The sequence below is a fragment of the Sinohyriopsis cumingii genome, chromosome 2 (assembly GCF_028554795.1).
Source record: "Sinohyriopsis cumingii isolate HCF-2022 chromosome 2, ASM2855479v2, whole genome shotgun sequence".
NCBI lineage: Eukaryota > Metazoa > Mollusca > Bivalvia > Unionida > Unionidae > Sinohyriopsis > Sinohyriopsis cumingii.
This window is the reverse complement of record NC_142962.1, coordinates 95,618,060-95,636,273: the sequence shown is the minus strand read 5'-3', so window position 1 is coordinate 95,636,273 and position 18,214 is coordinate 95,618,060. Positions and strand designations below refer to the sequence as shown.

At 34.4% G+C, this 18,214-nt stretch overlaps 1 protein-coding gene across 1 annotated transcript in view; it reads left to right on the top strand.

The window, feature by feature from the left end:
* Positions 1-18,214, top strand: part of LOC149805416 (WD repeat-containing protein 26-like) — an 89,675-nt gene that overhangs the window by 32,426 nt on the left and 39,035 nt on the right. The window contains exons 6-9 of the mRNA XM_089949977.1: positions 253-409; positions 8,926-9,064; positions 12,687-12,827; positions 13,328-13,447. Of these exons, the coding sequence (XP_089806103.1) occupies positions 253-409; positions 8,926-9,064; positions 12,687-12,827; positions 13,328-13,447 (557 nt within the window). The remainder of the gene's footprint in view (positions 1-252; positions 410-8,925; positions 9,065-12,686; positions 12,828-13,327; positions 13,448-18,214) is intronic.

Here is an 18,214-nt window from a genome sequence, read left to right as displayed (position 1 = left end):
TCGATTCCCATCCATGTAGGGTTTGTTGAATCCAGTCAGGAAACAAAATACAGGTGGTGGCTGCTCTTGTTCAGCCTTTCCAGAATAATTACTACTTGTTGATATAAAAAAATTGAGTTGATATATTTCCATCATGTCTAAATACTAATCCTAAATCAAAATAATCCTGCACAAGTCACATATATTGACTTAAGTTCTACATACATTTTAAATTATGTGTTTGTTTACTGTGTTCATCCATGTTTATTTTAGCCTTTCTACCTCCTTCTGTGATGCTACCACCAAGAAGATTGCTCACCTTACTGGAACAAGCAGTGGAACTGCAGAAAGACAAATGTCCTCTACACAACGTTAGGTTTGACAACAACTTGGATGCTGTGTCTCTTCTAATTGACCATCTTTGCAGCAGGTACAGATAGGAGTTAGCCTTCCTGCAATGCTGCACATTTTTCAATTATATGATAAGTTGAAAATATTACAGGTGTGCTAATTTTAAATTAGCTAATGAATGCAAGCTTTGATGGGAAAAACATTGAAATGATTTTTTTTTGTGTGTCATAAATTTAGTACAAAGGAAAACAACCCAAAAATTCTGTTCATTATCTAACATACTGTTCATTCACCGTGATTTGATTTACAATTCAACACTGAAGACATTGTATACATACCATTTATAATGTGATGATGTGGCTTTACATGTTTGTAATATATTGATAGTATGAGTCACGACTTCATAAAATATTATTGATGTTAGGAAGTGTTTTAAGATGAAAATTATTGACTTAAGGAATTCAAACTGATAGTGTATTAAATGCACTGAACACTATCTTTGAATGGAATGCATGCATTTATATCTGCTCTTCATTATTGTGTGATTAGTCTTGTCTGTCCATCAGGCATCTGTGTGTCTATCTGTTACTATCTTCTTTGTAACCTAAACTCAAACTTTACTGTGATCCTATTTAGTATGATGTTTTATGAGGATGAGCAGATGACAATGATGATTTTTTGGATCCTGGACGCTGTCCATCCCAGAGTGAGAGGAGGGTGTTAGCAGAGGTCACATTTCTCCATCAGATATATTCCATTATTATTTTATATTAGTATATAAGCCTCCTACCTCCTGAATCCAACCTTACTAAAAAGATGAAAATTCATCTTTTTTATCTCATGTAGGCAAAGGGCAATAGCTCAAGTCATTTTGTACACGCAAGGTGCAGCTTGTGTCTCTTGATGAGCCTTGAGCTTGTTGGATTTATTATACTTTGTCAACGGGTTTTACTGAAATGACAAGATAAAACACAGTAATGTATAAATTAACAATGCTACATGTTAAGAAGTCACTAAAACAGCACCTGTTACTTACTGGGGGAGTGGTGTGCAAACCGTGAATAGCAACATGTATCAATGATAGCATGTTGTACCATGTGGTCACAAAATTGCCTAAGTCAAAGGCAGTATATAATTTTACAAGATACTTGCAAATTTCGAAAAAATAATATTTACAACCTGAAAATGAATAGATATTAATCAATATCAATGCAAAATCCTGTGTGGATAGTTTAATTTAAGATAAATTAGGCTTTGGATTCACAGGAGGTGTCCCATAGCATTGTATGGAAGTTAAGCTTAAAACCTAGCATTACTTCTGGTATTAAGGAGAAGTAATGGACAAGAGCTATTGCCCTTGTCTACATGAGATGGACAGAAAAGACCCATTTTCATCTTTTTAGTAGGGCTGGATTCAGGAGATAGCAATCTAATATCCCTAGTATTAATGTGATCAGATGACATTCCTCTCATAAGAAAATTCTGGTGGCAGCATTTGTGCATATCCTTTCAGACACAAGCTTAGGCCATAATGAGAACACACCAAAAGAATTTGCCCCTACTTGTTGAATGTGAAGAAAATCATAATCAGAATCCAAAGTTTATTTTTACATGCATGGAAATTTAGCATTAGTATCATAAAATTAACAAGTTTTTATTTTAAAAAGTCATATTTTGTTAGTATTTTTTGGAAAAAATATTTTTTTAATACACTGTACATATGATTAGATTTACAATTCGACATTGCAGACATTGTATACATACCATTTGTAGTGTCATGATGTGGCTTTACATGTTTGTAATATATTGATAGTATGAGTCACGACTTCCTAAAATATTCTTGATGTTAGGAAGTGTTTTAAGATGAATATTATTGACTTAAGGAATTCAAATTGATAGTGTATTAAATGCACTGAATACTATCTTTGAATGGAAACATGCATTTATATCTGCTCTTCATTATTGTGTGATTAGTCTTGTCTGTCCATCAGTCATCTATGTGTCTATCTATTACTATCTTCTTTTTAACCTGAACTCGAACTTCACTGTGGGAAGGTGGTCATATCCCTGGATGCTGTCCATCCCAGAGTGAGAAGAGGGTGGTAGCGGAGGTCACATTTCTCCATCAAATACGTTCCATTATTATCTTAATGTTAGTATATAAGCCTCCTACCTCCTGAATCCAACCTTACTAAAAAGATGAAAATTCATCTTTTTATCTCATGTAGACAAAGGGCAATAACTCAAATCATTTTGTACATGCAAGGTGCAATTTGTGTGTCTCTTGATGAGCCTTGAACTTGTTGGATTTATTACACTTTGTCAACGGGTTTTACTTAATACACTGTAAATAACTATATTACAAAAATACTGATCAGTTAAAATAGCATTGCCCAGTGGTGGCAGTGCTTTATGAATTGCCAGTTAAATAAGTCTTGTCAAGTGAAGTTCATATTCAGTTTTTATCTTTTAATTAAATTTCGCTGTAATTATCATAAATGTCATACTCATTCATGTATTCAAAAATAATAAGTATCAAGGGATGGTCCTGGCTTTTAAAAAAGTTGTTGCCCAAAAAATCGCTAACCTCAATATTTTGTCGCCAGTTTTCAAAAAATGTCACCAGAATAAGTAGTGAATATTTTTCCATGTCTATTAATGTAATAGGCAATGAAAATTGCAAAAAATGGGATAGTTATTACTTAATTAACAACAAGCAATACAGCTGTAATATTACAAAATAAATCATTACATTACTGTTTTGCACTATTAAAATGTAATAGAATGTCTCATGATGATCCGTCGTGATTTTAGGGCTGCCCACTTGTTGAATGCAGTTTTGAAGTCTAATTCTTCGCATCAGTACATGCTGTTCTCATTAAATTCTCTAGAGTTGAGATGCCGAGTTTATTTCTGATGTCTTTTTTTTATGATGTTTATCTTTCTGAATCCACATTCACAGTCTACAGTGCTGACAGGTGACACCAGTAGTCTCTCAGCAGCCACAGATGTGCAAGGATATATTGCTCTGGATCTCACTGCCAACTGAATCAAGTCCTTTACACCTATACACTTTACCATTCCTGAGAACTTGAACCCTAGCATAAGCCACAAAGCCAGCCAACTTCTGACTAACCTCTGACTGATTACCTAACCCACAAGTAGACAAGTAATCTGAAACAATACCTGAAACCTCAGAAAGAATGGAACTGTTAGTCTGTGAGCCATACAAATAGGGATCAAACAACTTGGTTAGAGCACTTAAAACTCTCGAACCCCCCCCCCCCCCCAGTGAACCTTGCCTTTAGATTGTCTATAACAGTATCTTCAAATTTGGCACAAGACCATGCAGCCTCTGACCATTGCTTAGCACCATCACTAATTGTATGGCCTTTTGTACTCAAAAGTACACAAACCTAATGAATTTAAATTTGGTTCTGCTGGAATCTCAAAGAAACCTAGAAATATTACTCCCAGCCTCGGACCTCAGACTTTCAAAAACCTCAGGAGTGGAGAAGGGGATTAACCTCTGTAAAGTGAATATCAGGTCGCTGATAAACTTGACACAGAACTGCCAAAGGCCTCAGAATGTCAGCCATATAGTGTGCTGTATAAACAAATTTGAAACAATCATTGGGTTTATACAGTGCAAGAGCCTTTGCAGATTTGTGTTCCAAGAAGACACTAACTAGGGCTGGAAAATTATCAACAACTGCCTGCACACTACCTTCAAAACTCAGCCACCTTGTGTGGAATACCTGATGCAAACAAGTGTGAGAAGCCACCAACACTGAATAGCCTCAAGCCTACACATATTACGGGGGGGGGGGGGGGGAATATGCAAAATACTTGTACCTATTATTCACTATATCTTGAAACTTGACCATGTATCTAAGCTTGTCAGCTGCAGCACCTGTACCAAGAGCTAACCTATGTGCAATGCAGTGAATTGCAAGCAAACCTTTTGTAGCCTCCTTCAATCTGATAACAACACTACTCTTGCAACCCAACATGACTGCATCACCATCAGTTGATACACCAATCAGATTGTCCAGACTTAAACCAAATGACTTAATTAAACCTAACAACTCTGAATATACTGATTATGTGTTTGCAGTTTGAAGCTGACAAATACCTAGAAATTGTGTAACTGGTTCAACACTGCCAACGAGACTAGTTAAGTATGCAACATAAACAATTAAATTCTGATGTACTGAAACATCTGTGCTCTCATCAAGCATGATAATGTAAACATGAGATTCCTTGACCTTGGTAGCCATCTCATCAACTAAAACATCGGCCAATGACTGCTGGAATTCATTGGTGCTTTTGTGACTGTCATATGATTTGTGCATATCCACTTTAAGGTCAGAGAGTTGTGTGGCGCCCTGAATTGGAAATAATTATTAATTTTTTGTGCCATAAATATTTCATTTATAATTATACATTATGATTATGTTTATATATATATATATATATATATATATATATATATATATATATATATATATATATATATATATATATATATATATATATATATATATATTTAGCAAAAAAGAAAGTTGGCATTAATCCAGCAATCACAATGTACTACAGATGTAACATCACAATAAATATTTAAAGGTTGTACACATGTTTTTCCCCATGTTACTGTCATTTAAATCCATAGAATATTACAGTTAACAAGCTATAATATAATATTCTCAATACCTTTGTGATGCACAACTGGTGCAGCCTTGGAACAATTTTATTGGCCAGGTTGTAGTGGCCAGTGATGCCTATGAGCATTTCTGTGAGAACCTAATTAAGTACAGACTGTTTTGATTTCTGACTATTGGAAGTTTTGGTTGCATTGTTACAGTCAGTTATAAGTTTGCCTTGATTGTATTGTGTTCATTAATCTTTTGTAGCAAATCAGCTAAAAGGGCATTTTAAAATGCATGCAAATCTTACCCACAAAAGAGCTAGTGTTCATAGTTATGTTAACTCATTTTAGTTAACTATTTCTACCTTGAGTATCATACTTTAGTGTGATCAACAACAGCAACGGAATTAAGCAAAAAATTGTACTAAGTGCATGAATAGCTGTTTTATATATAGGGTTCATTATGCAGAAGTGAGTTCCAAAATCTACAGTGAATTAAAATTTCCTAAATTTACACTCATGTTTGCTCAAAGAGGATCAGAAATGTCACTTTAACTTGCATTGAAATCACTGCATCAGTATTTTACTAATATGACAATACAAAAATGTTTTTCAGTGTTTTGTTTCTTATAAATAAATATCATTTTTGAAGAAAGAAAAAAAGAACCTTGTTTTATTTTCAATCATTGAATGTATAAATATTTACATGCCAAAAATCAGTGACATAATACACATTGTTTTTGCTGGTGTACATGTGATGTGCATTAAAACCATCAGGAATAATGCTTTAACTGAGCTTTCAGAGATTGTATATATTGAAAATAAAGGTAGTTTATACAGTAAAGCAAAGGACTTTATAAGAAAAAGCTATTTATTGACAATTACTCCAATGCAATTATTAGATGAGTATCCAACCACTTAACCCCACCTTTTCCCACTGTTGATGACCATCTCTTAATCATTTAAAGGTCCATCAGTAACACAAACCCTCACTTACACTGTGGACTGTTTTGGGACCCCATTGTGCATGAGTTATCAAGGGAAAAGTAGTGTACCCCATTGTGCATGAGTTGTCATGGGAAAAGTGTACCCCATTGTGCATGAGTTATCAAGGGAAAAGTGTACCTCATTGTGCATGAGTTATCAAGGGAAAAGTGTACCCCATTGTGCATGAGTTATCAAGGGAAAAGTGTACATACTTTAATAGTGATTGCATCTTTTCTAAGAATGATGGTCTTACCCAGCAGTTTAGGATCTTGTTGGATGCTCATGCATTTCCTTCTCGTACCTATTCATCTAATTTGAATGTGCTTGGTTAATGTATTCAGTGGAGAAGGGAAATTTTAATTGTTACTATCTTCCTTCCGAAACACATGTCCAGTTACATTATGGATTAGCCCCCTACACTTTTCCACAAATGTGAGCATCCTTGCCGATGTGTCACTCTAGTTTCATCTAATTGTTTCTTTTTTCTTAGTATGCAGAAGGAAAAGTCTGATTTGTTGTGTCTTTCTATGGGAGCTCTACTAGAAGGTGATGGAAGTTAAGTTCCAAACATGAATATTCTCTGAGAAACATTTTTTTTTTTTAAAGTCCTTTTCATAGATACTATGGTCACTTCTTTGTAACATCAGCTCCAGCTTTACTAGTCAAGGGAGGTTGATCATGTTCAGTACAGTATTATGTTTCACAAATACTAGTAATGACTGAGGTTTCAAATTCTGACAGCAGCCCCAGTGTGGGGTTCGGTGTGGGTTACACTTGGACTGTTTTGGGGCTTGCAGTGAAAATCAGTGCAAAGGAGTTTCATTTCATTCTTCATGCTGTTCCATAAAGTCTTTAATAGACCCATTTCAGGGTCAGCTTTATTTCAAATTCTGGAAGGGAATGATTTAGCCATGGTTAAATTCAGTAGCTCAGAAGAGGCGCTTTAATATGTAATAGTTAGCTTTTTGGATTCCCAGTTTCATTGTTGTAAGACAAACAGTTCTTCTTCCACATTAAATTGGAAATCATGGTGTATGTATCTTGATGGCCCTGTCCATCTATCTCTGTGTGTCTGTACATACATCTGTCCTTCCACTGTAATCTGAATGTACAGTGATTAAGGGAGTGTTATTATTAGTGGTATGTTTTATGAGTAGATAAAAAAAATATATTTTGCATCCTGTATATAGATGTAGATCCCACATTAAGGCATGGGTTGAAACTTATTCTGATCAGAAGTTCCAGATTTGTGAAAACTGCCATTGCACTTGATATTTATGAAGAATAAAGTCTGATGGTCATGTGCATTAACAAATGTCCTGCAGGTTTTTCGGAGAGTCAGTTGCTCCAGACATTATGCCATAGAAAATATGAAGTTCATTTTAATATAAAAATAACTTAAGCATATAACATCAATACAGACTGTTCATTCTTGATTAAGGTGAAAATGCTCGCTATGCCTGCCATATTGCACAGTGACTACAGCGTTAAATGGTAAAGTCCAATGAGGAAGCAACTGTTACTTGGTTAAGCAAAGTCATGTTTGCAATAGTGGCCACTAAATTTGGAAATGTAGATGTAATATTTAAGATAAATTCTGTCTTTTTAAAGAAAATTTTTTTTTGATTTATAATTTCCTCATTTATCATGTCATTTTCAGAGTTGGACTGTGAGCCACTATGGTAATTTAATTTTTAGGTCAAATTGATCAAAAAAGGAACAACTCAGTTTTTGATGAAAGAAATGTCCAGAAATATAATTTAGCATTAAATTTGAACAATTTTAATTCAGAAATACTTAATTTAGATCCTGAATGAAAATGCTGCCAATCAGACCTTGATGTTGGCCAGCTTGAAAATCTTTGTCATAGAGACATGAATATCACATGATACATTGGTTCTATATTACAATGGTGCAGATCAGACCTCCAATATGACCACCTTGGTTGCCATCTTCAGTAGCTTGATATAGACATGGGTTTTATGGAAAGACTTGTAATGTTTTGTTGATCTTACAGAAAAATGTGCTGATCAGATCTTCAACATGATGGCTATGGTGACTGTCTTAACAACTTAACACTACTCTTCTTAAATTGATGGTTGTGTTAGAAAAACTCTTATCACTATGTAATTGGTCCTGCATTAAAAGAAGCCATTGTGATCTGTTATTTGAAAGATTATGTAACATCTACTTCCTTCAAAACAGAAGGCCATACTGACAATAAAAAATACAAGAAAAGGCTTTACTTTATTGCAGTATGTAGTTGTTCCTAGCTTAAAAAATGCTGATCTAACCTCTGAAATGACTGCCTTGACAGCCATCATGAAATTCATTATATGGTTACTTCTCCTGAATGTTTTCATTCAAACACTTTTAGTAATATAGTAATATATAGTTGCTCTGACCTCCGGCATGGCACCATAGTGGCCATCAGAACAAATCTTATTATCACTACTTTTCTTGCAATGGTGGCACTGCCATGTAGTTTTCACTAAAACATGACGCAGCTGTTTCTGAATGAAAATGGTGCTAATCTGACCTTGATGATGCCACCATAGTGGTGATCTCAATCTATTTTGTCACTCTTGCATAAATGGTGGCATTGACATTGGTCTTTTAGTTCAAACACTTCATGCAATATTTTATTTTTCTGAATAAAATTTTTGCAGCTCTAAGCACCATACTTATCTGCACTTTTGAGAATTGGTTTGAAAACCAGACCTGACTTCTCTTGGGTTTAAAGTCAAAGGTTGTTGCTTGAATTTTTGTATTTCACTGTGAGTTTCTTAAGAATGTCTGAGATGGTTTCAATACTTGCAGTTAAAAATAATAAAATGAGCGGAGAAATATACTTTTCATGATTTTCTGGAATTTCAATTCAGCTAGTAAAGCATCAGTTCCCTTGAGGGACATTTGTTTTTAAGATAAGCTAAATGTTTTTTTTATTGGTATTATTTCAGAGAAGAATTTCCATCAGTTACAACCCAACTTCTGAGCAACCACTGTGATGAAGTCTGGTTCTGTCGTTTTTCTCCAGATGGTATGAAGCTGGCAACAGGATCAAAGAATGGTTCTATTATGATCTGGATTGTAGATCTTGTAAGCTGTTCATTCCATCTTTTTAAACTTTTTTCTGTACAGACACAAAATGCATCTTAATTTGCCACATAAAGGGGATGGACAAGGTTCTAACGGCATAACTATAGTTTTAATGATCAAGTCCATGTATAAAGTAGTACCCATTACAACCATGGTTTTCAAACCAGAAAACCAGCCTGCAAGGCTTTGATAGGTGTGACACTAGATTAGTATTTGTAGAGTATGGAACTATTAAAACGAGCAGGCAAGCAGTTGACTCGTTGGATACCTATTCAAAGGTCTGGTCTAGAATTCATAAAACTTTGGAAGACTGAGTTTGAGTTTAAATTCATTTCAGTCTGATTAAAATCAGATGTTCAGCTTTCTAGATGAAGATCTGATAGCTGCTGCATATGTGTCATATTATGGTGACCTATATTATTACCATAATCACTAATTTTGTCAGCCAGTTAGATGAAGTCTTATATCTTCATGTTTGGAAGATTGAGCAGTATGGCTGAAGAGAACCAACATGTTCCAAACATTTTCACTTTAAAATTTCTGAAAGCTACATTTCCATTGGTTAATTCACGGGTCACCAGAACATAATCCCTAAAGAGTTACTGTCAGATCTTCACATAAGACAGTGGAGATCTGATTTTAATCAGATTGAATTAATTGGTCAGCTGAACGCAAAAATCTGACATTTGTAATGTCATGTCCAATTGACTGAAAATGAAAACTTGATCTCAAGTATACTCATAGTTTTATAACCTTCAGGCCAGCTTCTTTTTAACATTGGAGACCAAACAACACAGTTCATTCAATCAGTTTATTAACAGTACCTGGTTGTAGATTAATTTACATGCAAATATATTATCACTATAATATATGTTATTGTACAATTGTTCATACATCAACTTTATAACAAGCATTGTATTCACTGAAATGCTTATACAGTGTGACCCTGCTATAACACAGTAGTTGGGAGCCATAGAACCTGAATGTGTTATAGACCGAACCATGTTATAAGCAACCAGGTCAGTTAGCTGAAGAAAATGGTGCATGTACCCTGAAAAATTGCTGGGGGGGGGGTAGGTAATAAATGGGGCAGTAAAATACGTGCTTCATTGGCACAGTTACATCTTAAATCGATGCATATTAAATGACAAATAAGACATGTAGTGAAAACAGAGATGGCAAATATAATACTTTATTTAGATAACCATGAATTGGTACATGTATGTGAATACTGTTTATATATACATGTCTAATGTATAGCACGAATAGAGTATCAACACAGTATACTCACCCGCGAATCTCATCATATATATTGAATCCACAATACAAGCGATTCCATTGAAAATATGCACACACACACACATTTAAAATATTCAATAATTTTGTCACAGGTCATATTGGTCTGAATCCAGTGGAAAAACATAACACAGTCCAGTAAGGAATGAAGAAGCACATTTACTTTTCAGTACGTCCCAAGTCGGTAAAAGTTGGTTTGTGTTTTAAGCCGCCATTGGTAGTGTTCGTAAGCATAAAGTTTTTCCCAACAAAAAAGAAACTTTCACGGCTCTGTTAGTGTGTTCCAGTCACATTGGAAAATGCAAAAATCCATCAGATTCCATTACTTTTATTTAAGTTTGATACTGACTTCCTTTGAATAAAAGTTCTTTGTTTTTATTGAAGATTGTAGTCGGCTTTCTTTGAAGGGTGCATGTGTTATTGAAGTCACTGCTAAAGGCCAGCTTTGGAGAACCAAACAAATGCCCATTTCTTATTGTGGCAGCAACATCAAATAATTGTATTGCATGATTGAGACTGATTTTATTTCCATTTGCTGAGTATGTTTTCATAACAATTGGTGCTTCAAATGTAATCTGTTTCCTTTGAAATAACAGCAAACTATTTTATCTGGGTATATTTTTAAAAAGGAATGGGCCGTTGGTTGGACCATTTATTTACTGTTTCTCCCTGCCTATTGAATAAACCAGTAAGTAAATTTCTTTTACATTTGTGGTAGCATCGTGATGCTGCCTTCCACGCATGCATCAGATGTTTAACAAAGGGTCAAAGGACGATAGAGATGCAGGTGTTCTGGTCTGATGACAGGGATTATTACAGATAATGTGAGTGTTCTGAAAGATTTAATACTGAGTGAAAAGAAGAGGAATTTTACTTACCATCCACATTCAAATGTCAGTCTTTGTAAATATATTAATTACTAGCGAGCGGCCAAAAACCCAACGAAAGATAGTTTACAAAATAATGCCTTGTCTGGTTGATCTCCGTTACCAGAAATGTCAGCAACAAAAAAGCAGATATCTTACAACATACAGTAGTCATGCTAGATGTCAAGATAAGCAGATTGTGATATAACTGCACTGTTTAGATGGTTTGTCAATATGGACAAAGAATTTGTTTATGTAACAGTAGATTAATTTCAGTGCATTTTATATCCAGTTTGCGGCTTCCTTTCATGAGGCCTCTGAATTTTGCCACTCCAAACCAATGGTTGTATATGCAAGTTTAAACAGCCAACAATGTCACCAATAAAAAAACCCACCAGATGTTATATTTTGCCACCAATAAGGGTTAAAAAGTCCAAGTTTGCAACATTGGCAAAGCCCTACGCGATCACTGAATAAACTTTTTATACGTTATTTTTCGTATTTTTAAGAATATATGTTTCGTGTATGTGAAAAATACATATAAAATTTCAGGAGCCATGCCACGATCGTCTTGTAATATTCATAGTGATCTCTTCTCCCTCCAAATGAAAATAAACTTTTTACCTTTTTTTGTTCATACTTTTAAGAAAGTCTTTTTTTGCGTATGAGAAAAATACATGAATATGAAATTTCTGGAGCCACACTACAATATGTGTTATAACGGAGCATGCTATAGCGGGGTCAAACTGTACATTTCATATTGAAGTTTATTCAGAAGCAGACCATGCTGCAAAAAATCCTTGGCTCTACAGCCATCTGATTTTAAAAAATCATACACTGATTTTAAACCTTGTATAAAAAAATTCTTAGTAAATGGCAGGCATCATGGAATGATGTTGTCAATAACAAGTTCCATATGAACAAACCTACCTTAGCCAAATAACCTCCTTCCTACAGAACCATCTCTATGGATACAGCAGTCAAAATTTAAAATTGGTCATACTTATATAACCCACTTCTACATATTAAAGGACTAAGACCTTTCTGAGTGCATTTCTTGCAATGGTTCACCATAAAACATTTTATGATAGGTTGTTTTGATCTCTCACCTGTATGTGTTTGTCACTTCAGTGTTCATAACATGAAGGAACGTTTTGATACAGGAAATGTGACTTGCAGTTAAAATTTCTTGAAGGAAGTGAACATTTATTCTAAAATATAGCCTGTGTGCAGTCTTATTTCCTTTGAGTTTTTTAACCAACATTTATACTGTTCATCACCCTAATTTATCTTCTATTATCTTGTAAACTTGCATCATAGTAATAGGGAATGATTCATTGAACAGGCTTTTTCTCTTGTATAAGAAGCATGCACTTAACAATTTCTTTGTTAATCTTTTTCTTTCCCTTATGATTCAGGTAGATCATATAGTATGTAAATTGATGATTTTACTTCACTAGAACACTCATGAACTGAGACACAAGAAAACATTTGAGAACCATTCCTATGGTGTGTCCTACATTGCCTGGAGTCCAGACAGTAAATACATTATAGCCTGTGGTCCAGACGACTGCTCTGATCTTTGGCTGTGGAATGTAGAGGTAAGCTCATGTACTGTTTGCCACTTGCCCCCATTGTATCCATGGAAGAGGCATTTAGTTTTACCCATATCTATCATGTAATGTTTCATCAAGAAATTAAGTAACATATTTTTGCCTCCCCCCAATATCCATGGAGGAGGTATATAGTGTTACCCATATCCATCATGTATTGTTCATTTCCCTCACATAAAAGATTTTATTTCTGCTCAGGAACTGTTTATAGAGTTATTTTTTGTATTATTGTTGTTTTAAAAAATGGAAGATAGTTGTGGAGGGATTTAAGTCATTACCCATGTCCACAATGCCCCCATTATATCATGTATGTGAGTTCTGCTAAAAAAAAATTGAAGGACTTCATTGATGGAAATCAAATTTAATTTTTTTAATGGTTTTAAATTAAGAAGAGCTAAGTGAGTTTTGATTTTCACCATTGTCCACCAAAATTTTTAATTTTAGTAAATTGGCCATGCAGTAATGGTTGAGCCATTTTCTCACTGCAGACTGAGGAACTAAAGGTGAAGATGAGCCACTCACCAGAGGACAGTCTTACCAGTGCTGCCTGGCATACAGATGGCAAGAAATTTGTTACAGGGGGATCCAGAGGACAGTTCTATCACTGCGTAAGGACATCACAGAAATGTAGTGAAACTCTAAGGGGACATGTAAATTTTTTTATTTTAAATAGAATTTCATTTAAACGGGAGAAATATTTTTGATTTGATATTCAGTAAAACGTAAAAAGTTATTATTTGCTTTTATAAATTTTTTTCATTATTTGGGGTTGTTATAAACAGACCAAATGGTATGTTAAACACTCCTATCCAAATAAAACTTGAACGTACCCACCAGTAATTTCTTATTGTGGGGGTGCATTTTGATTTAGTGATGTCCATCCTGAGAAGCTTAATTGCAAGGTTGTGCAAAAACCACTATAAATAGTATAATTAAATTCATCGAGCATATTTGTATGCTTATGCATATTCCGTATGTTCATGACCACATTAGATTTTCAGGTCATTGCAGCAATTTTTATTTTTCGTACTTGTTGGAATTTTTGGGCCTTGAATTTTGTTGACAAAAGTCTTGTTAGCACAGGTAGGCAACAAACACTTTAAGTACATAAATAAAATTTTATTGGCAAGTTTGTTTTTACTATAAGATTTGTACCACTCCGGTGGCCTAGTGGTTAGAGTGTCTGCCTCGGATGCGGGAGGTCGTGGGTTCAATCCCCGGCTGAGTCATACCAAAGACTTACAAAAATGGTACAAACAGCTGCCTTGTTCGGTGCACAGTATTAAGAGGTTACTGTTAGGACTGGTGGGCGTGGTGTCAGGATAATGTGACTGGGTGGGACATCATGCTACATGCCTGTGGCATGATGCCTCAGTGCTAGACATCATTATAAACTGCCACACTGCAGACATCGTAGTGATACGACTGAATTTTTTTTTAAAGCTACGTTAAAAATCCAAATCACACACACACACACTATAAGATTTTACTTTTTTTATGCATTTGTAAACTTGTTCACTTTTTTATAAGTAACATTATTACCATGTTTAAGTAAAAATCACTTCAGATCAATAAATGAACATTGATATGCATATTTTTGCACTATTAGAATAATATTTCCAGTTTTCTACATTTTTCAAATTTAGTGGACTTGGATGTTTTGGTCTGCATTGGGTGCATACTTGTTATACAGACCCAAATTTAGTACTTAGGATGTCTTGCATCAGGAATATTTCCTATCAAATTTAAGTAAGATATTTTTCATTCAGTCATAATATCCTATGGGGAATAAATACATTGTTCAACTTTCTGATAGTTTGCCTCTAGTAATCTTAAGCAGAAGTTTCTTGCTTCATCATTAAGAGAATTTTACCATTGTCTACCTCTTGGCTTTATTGTCTGTTACTTTCCAGACTTTATTCTTTATGATGTCATATTTATCCTGTGACATCTTTCATGACATTATCATTTCACCTGTGTATCAAACTGATTTTAGCATTGTATAAACATGTTTATTTGTCTTTGTATGAAATTTCATGTTTCATTTATTTTAAGTTCAGTTACTTGAAAAGATTCAGTGAATTATAAAACATTAATATACAGAAGTAAAAGTTAACAATAAATGACATTTTACTGAGATGTCTATGACTTTAATAGAATTGTATTTTTAGATTTTGAGAGGGTTGCAAAAAAGAAAAACATAGCTTGAAGAAAAATGAAAGTTGTCATGAAGGTAATGGTAGAAAATGTACAAAAGTGTGTATTGGTACATGGTTCTCCAAGAGTCTTTTTAAAACCACATTTGAAGTTTGTATTCAGTGCATGATTTTGACAAGAAAAACAAAATCCCCTAAAATGGTGTCTATCATATGGGCTGTCACAGTTTCCAAAAAATGTAAATGTTTAAATGAATCTCTTTCAGTGTCAGTCTTATATTTTTATTTTCATTGTTGACTATAATGAAGGTGGATATCTTGGAAAGAAAATTCAAATTGATACATAGTCTCCTTACCATTGATGATAAAGAATAACTATATCGTTTGCTAAAGTTAATTAATTTTATGCATTTGTTTGAGAAACATTCCTGGCATAACATCCATCTTTTTGATTAATAAAAATGGCACGTGAAGCTTAGAAGATTTAGAAGCACTCATAGTTAAGACCTACAATGCTAACATTCACAACATAAAGCTTTATCATAATTTACCATGTATCAACATGAACATTCAAAACATGATTTAGAAAACCATATATGCAATTTAGCTGAATGCAAAATTTAAGCTTTCCCCTCCACTTTTCTGACGGGTTTTGGGGTCTTATGCAAAAATCATAGCTTGTTTTATGGTGCACTTGTTCCACTTTCCTTTTGACTTGGAAGAAAGTGTCAGAATTTTGAAATCTTTAATTGGTTATTGAATAAATTTTGTTAATCTTTTTTGAATTAGTTTCTTCAACAGTAAAATATTTATAAACTTCATAATAGATTTTGTTAGCCATTTTGCTTTTAGCAGCATGACAGACTTTTTTACTATAAAAGGGTCACATACTTTACATATTTAAACAAGATTGATTTTGTACATGCTTTAAGGACAACATGCAGTTGTTTACACCTGTTAATATGACAGCCCTGCACAAATTACAAACCATTTTTGTGTTCATAAAGTATAAAAAAAACTCAGTAGTTTTTTTTTAATGTTTATAAGACAACATTAAATTGTGATATTTGCACATCTAAATGTGAGAGCCCTACTAATTACAAAACATTAATTTTATGCTCATAAAATGAAAAACACCGCTCAGTTTTTGTACACATTTATATAAAAACAAAATTGTTATTTACACATAATTGCAACAGCCATACTAATTACAAACCATTCTTTATGTTATGCTCATAAATGTAAAACACAACTCAAGTTTTGAAATAAATGAACATTTATAATGTAGTTGTTGCACTGACTAGTAGCTGAAAGTTGTTCTGTGTCAGAAGTTGCAACTGGGTTGTATAAAAAAAATTCTCATTAACTTTTTCTGACAAAATTTTTACTTGTTCTGTTTTTATTATAATTTTCTGCAATTTTCATTATTTAATCCTTAGGCTAGAATCTAGCAAGGGTAACATCTGTAATTATGTGGTTATGACTATTGTAATTATGTGCAAGTTTATGTATGTGTAATGTGTTCAGGTATACGTTTCATGCTATTTCTGTTTCTTCAAATACATTACCAATCATAAAACATTAGTGAGTTCATCTACCTCCTTGCAAATCCACTACTGGAGCAGATGTGCATACTCTTCCATAGTCAGGTTGGGGTAGGAAGTGTTAAAGCTGTCTAAGCTGGCTGAAGACAATCACTCAGCCTGTGCAGATTGTATTTGGTGCAATTCAGACCATACATGTAATTTGTGCTTGTGCTGCTTTGAGGATCTATGAGAGATTGACACTGTCAAACGACTAGATAAGACATTTGAGAGAGCGAAGAAGTGCATGATGATAGTGTCCTTTGACTGAATCCTGGAAGGCAGAAAACTGGCTTGTCCAAAAGAAATTTGAGTAATCCTGGTCATTATTAGTGTAGGGTGGACAGCTAGACAAATCATATATGTATGGTAAGATAGGTACACCCAAATATGCAAGTCTGGTTTTAGGAGAGCAAGTACCAGATTTTCACAACCAGATGTCAACTACAGACCACACCATATCTAGCAGAATTCTATCTACAACTTAAATATGTGTGTTCAGGTATACCCATTATTGACTTTAAGGCATAGATAGTACCTACATTTGATTGTCTGTTCCAGCCCCAGCTCTGATTCCAGTATCTTTTATGACTTACATTGGAATCAGTGAGTCATCTCCCATTTCTGAGTACCAGACTTATGGAAATATCACCAGTCCTGATTCTGTTATGAATTGGTCTTGGAGATTGATGCCCCATTCCCAGACCAACAGTAGCAGTCCCAGACTGTCAGTGTCATAGTGAATAGGGTTAGTTTGATGAAGCAAGTGTCAACAGACCTTTCTGGAAATGCCCAAACCTTTCTCTGTATGTATGGACCAAAAGTCCTTCCTTGATGCACAACATTTAGTTTGGAATTTCATAGCAATAGGATCCATGGTCAACTTGGCCATTTTTCACCAGCTTGAACATAGCCTGAACCTTTCCATCTGATGGGCAATCTCTGAAGTCAGTCACTTATATGGTGTGTATAAAAGAGCATCTCAACACTTCCAATGCTATAGCAGTGTCTGTGAATCTGCAGTGTGTAGAAAGAGATGCCTTTCTCTGCACATCTACTCTCCTGAGAAACAATCATATGTCTCATCCTCTTTCTTCCAAATCTTGTGTCTGATGAGAGATCAGAGAAACAGGAAAGACCCCACCACCACCAAAGATGACATCATTTTTATGCCACCCTTTTCTGTCTCATTGGAGAGAACACTGATTCAAATCAGATTTGGTTTGCAGATTGATATTGATGAATCCTTGACAGAGATCACTTGTCAGCTTTCTTTATCATTTAGCAAAGTTATGGCTCCTGATTGTCCTACCCACCTGCTATTTTATCTAAACATGAACAAGTCTTTATTGAATTTCAAATGAATTTATTGGGCAGGTTGATATTAATGAGATTCGGTTCATTTGATTGTTGGTATTGTAGTGGAGTTATGGCCTTGTATTGTCAGACTGATCATTTTTCCTTTCTTCTCAATAACTCCCTTTTTATGCAACTTTATACTGATTACAATTTGCCCAAGTTTAACTTTGATTTGTCAACATTCTGTCTGCATCATCATTTAGCTGAGTTATTGCCCCTGATTGTTGGACCCAGCCACTTTTTGTTTCCACATAATAATTTCTTTAATTATTATTCG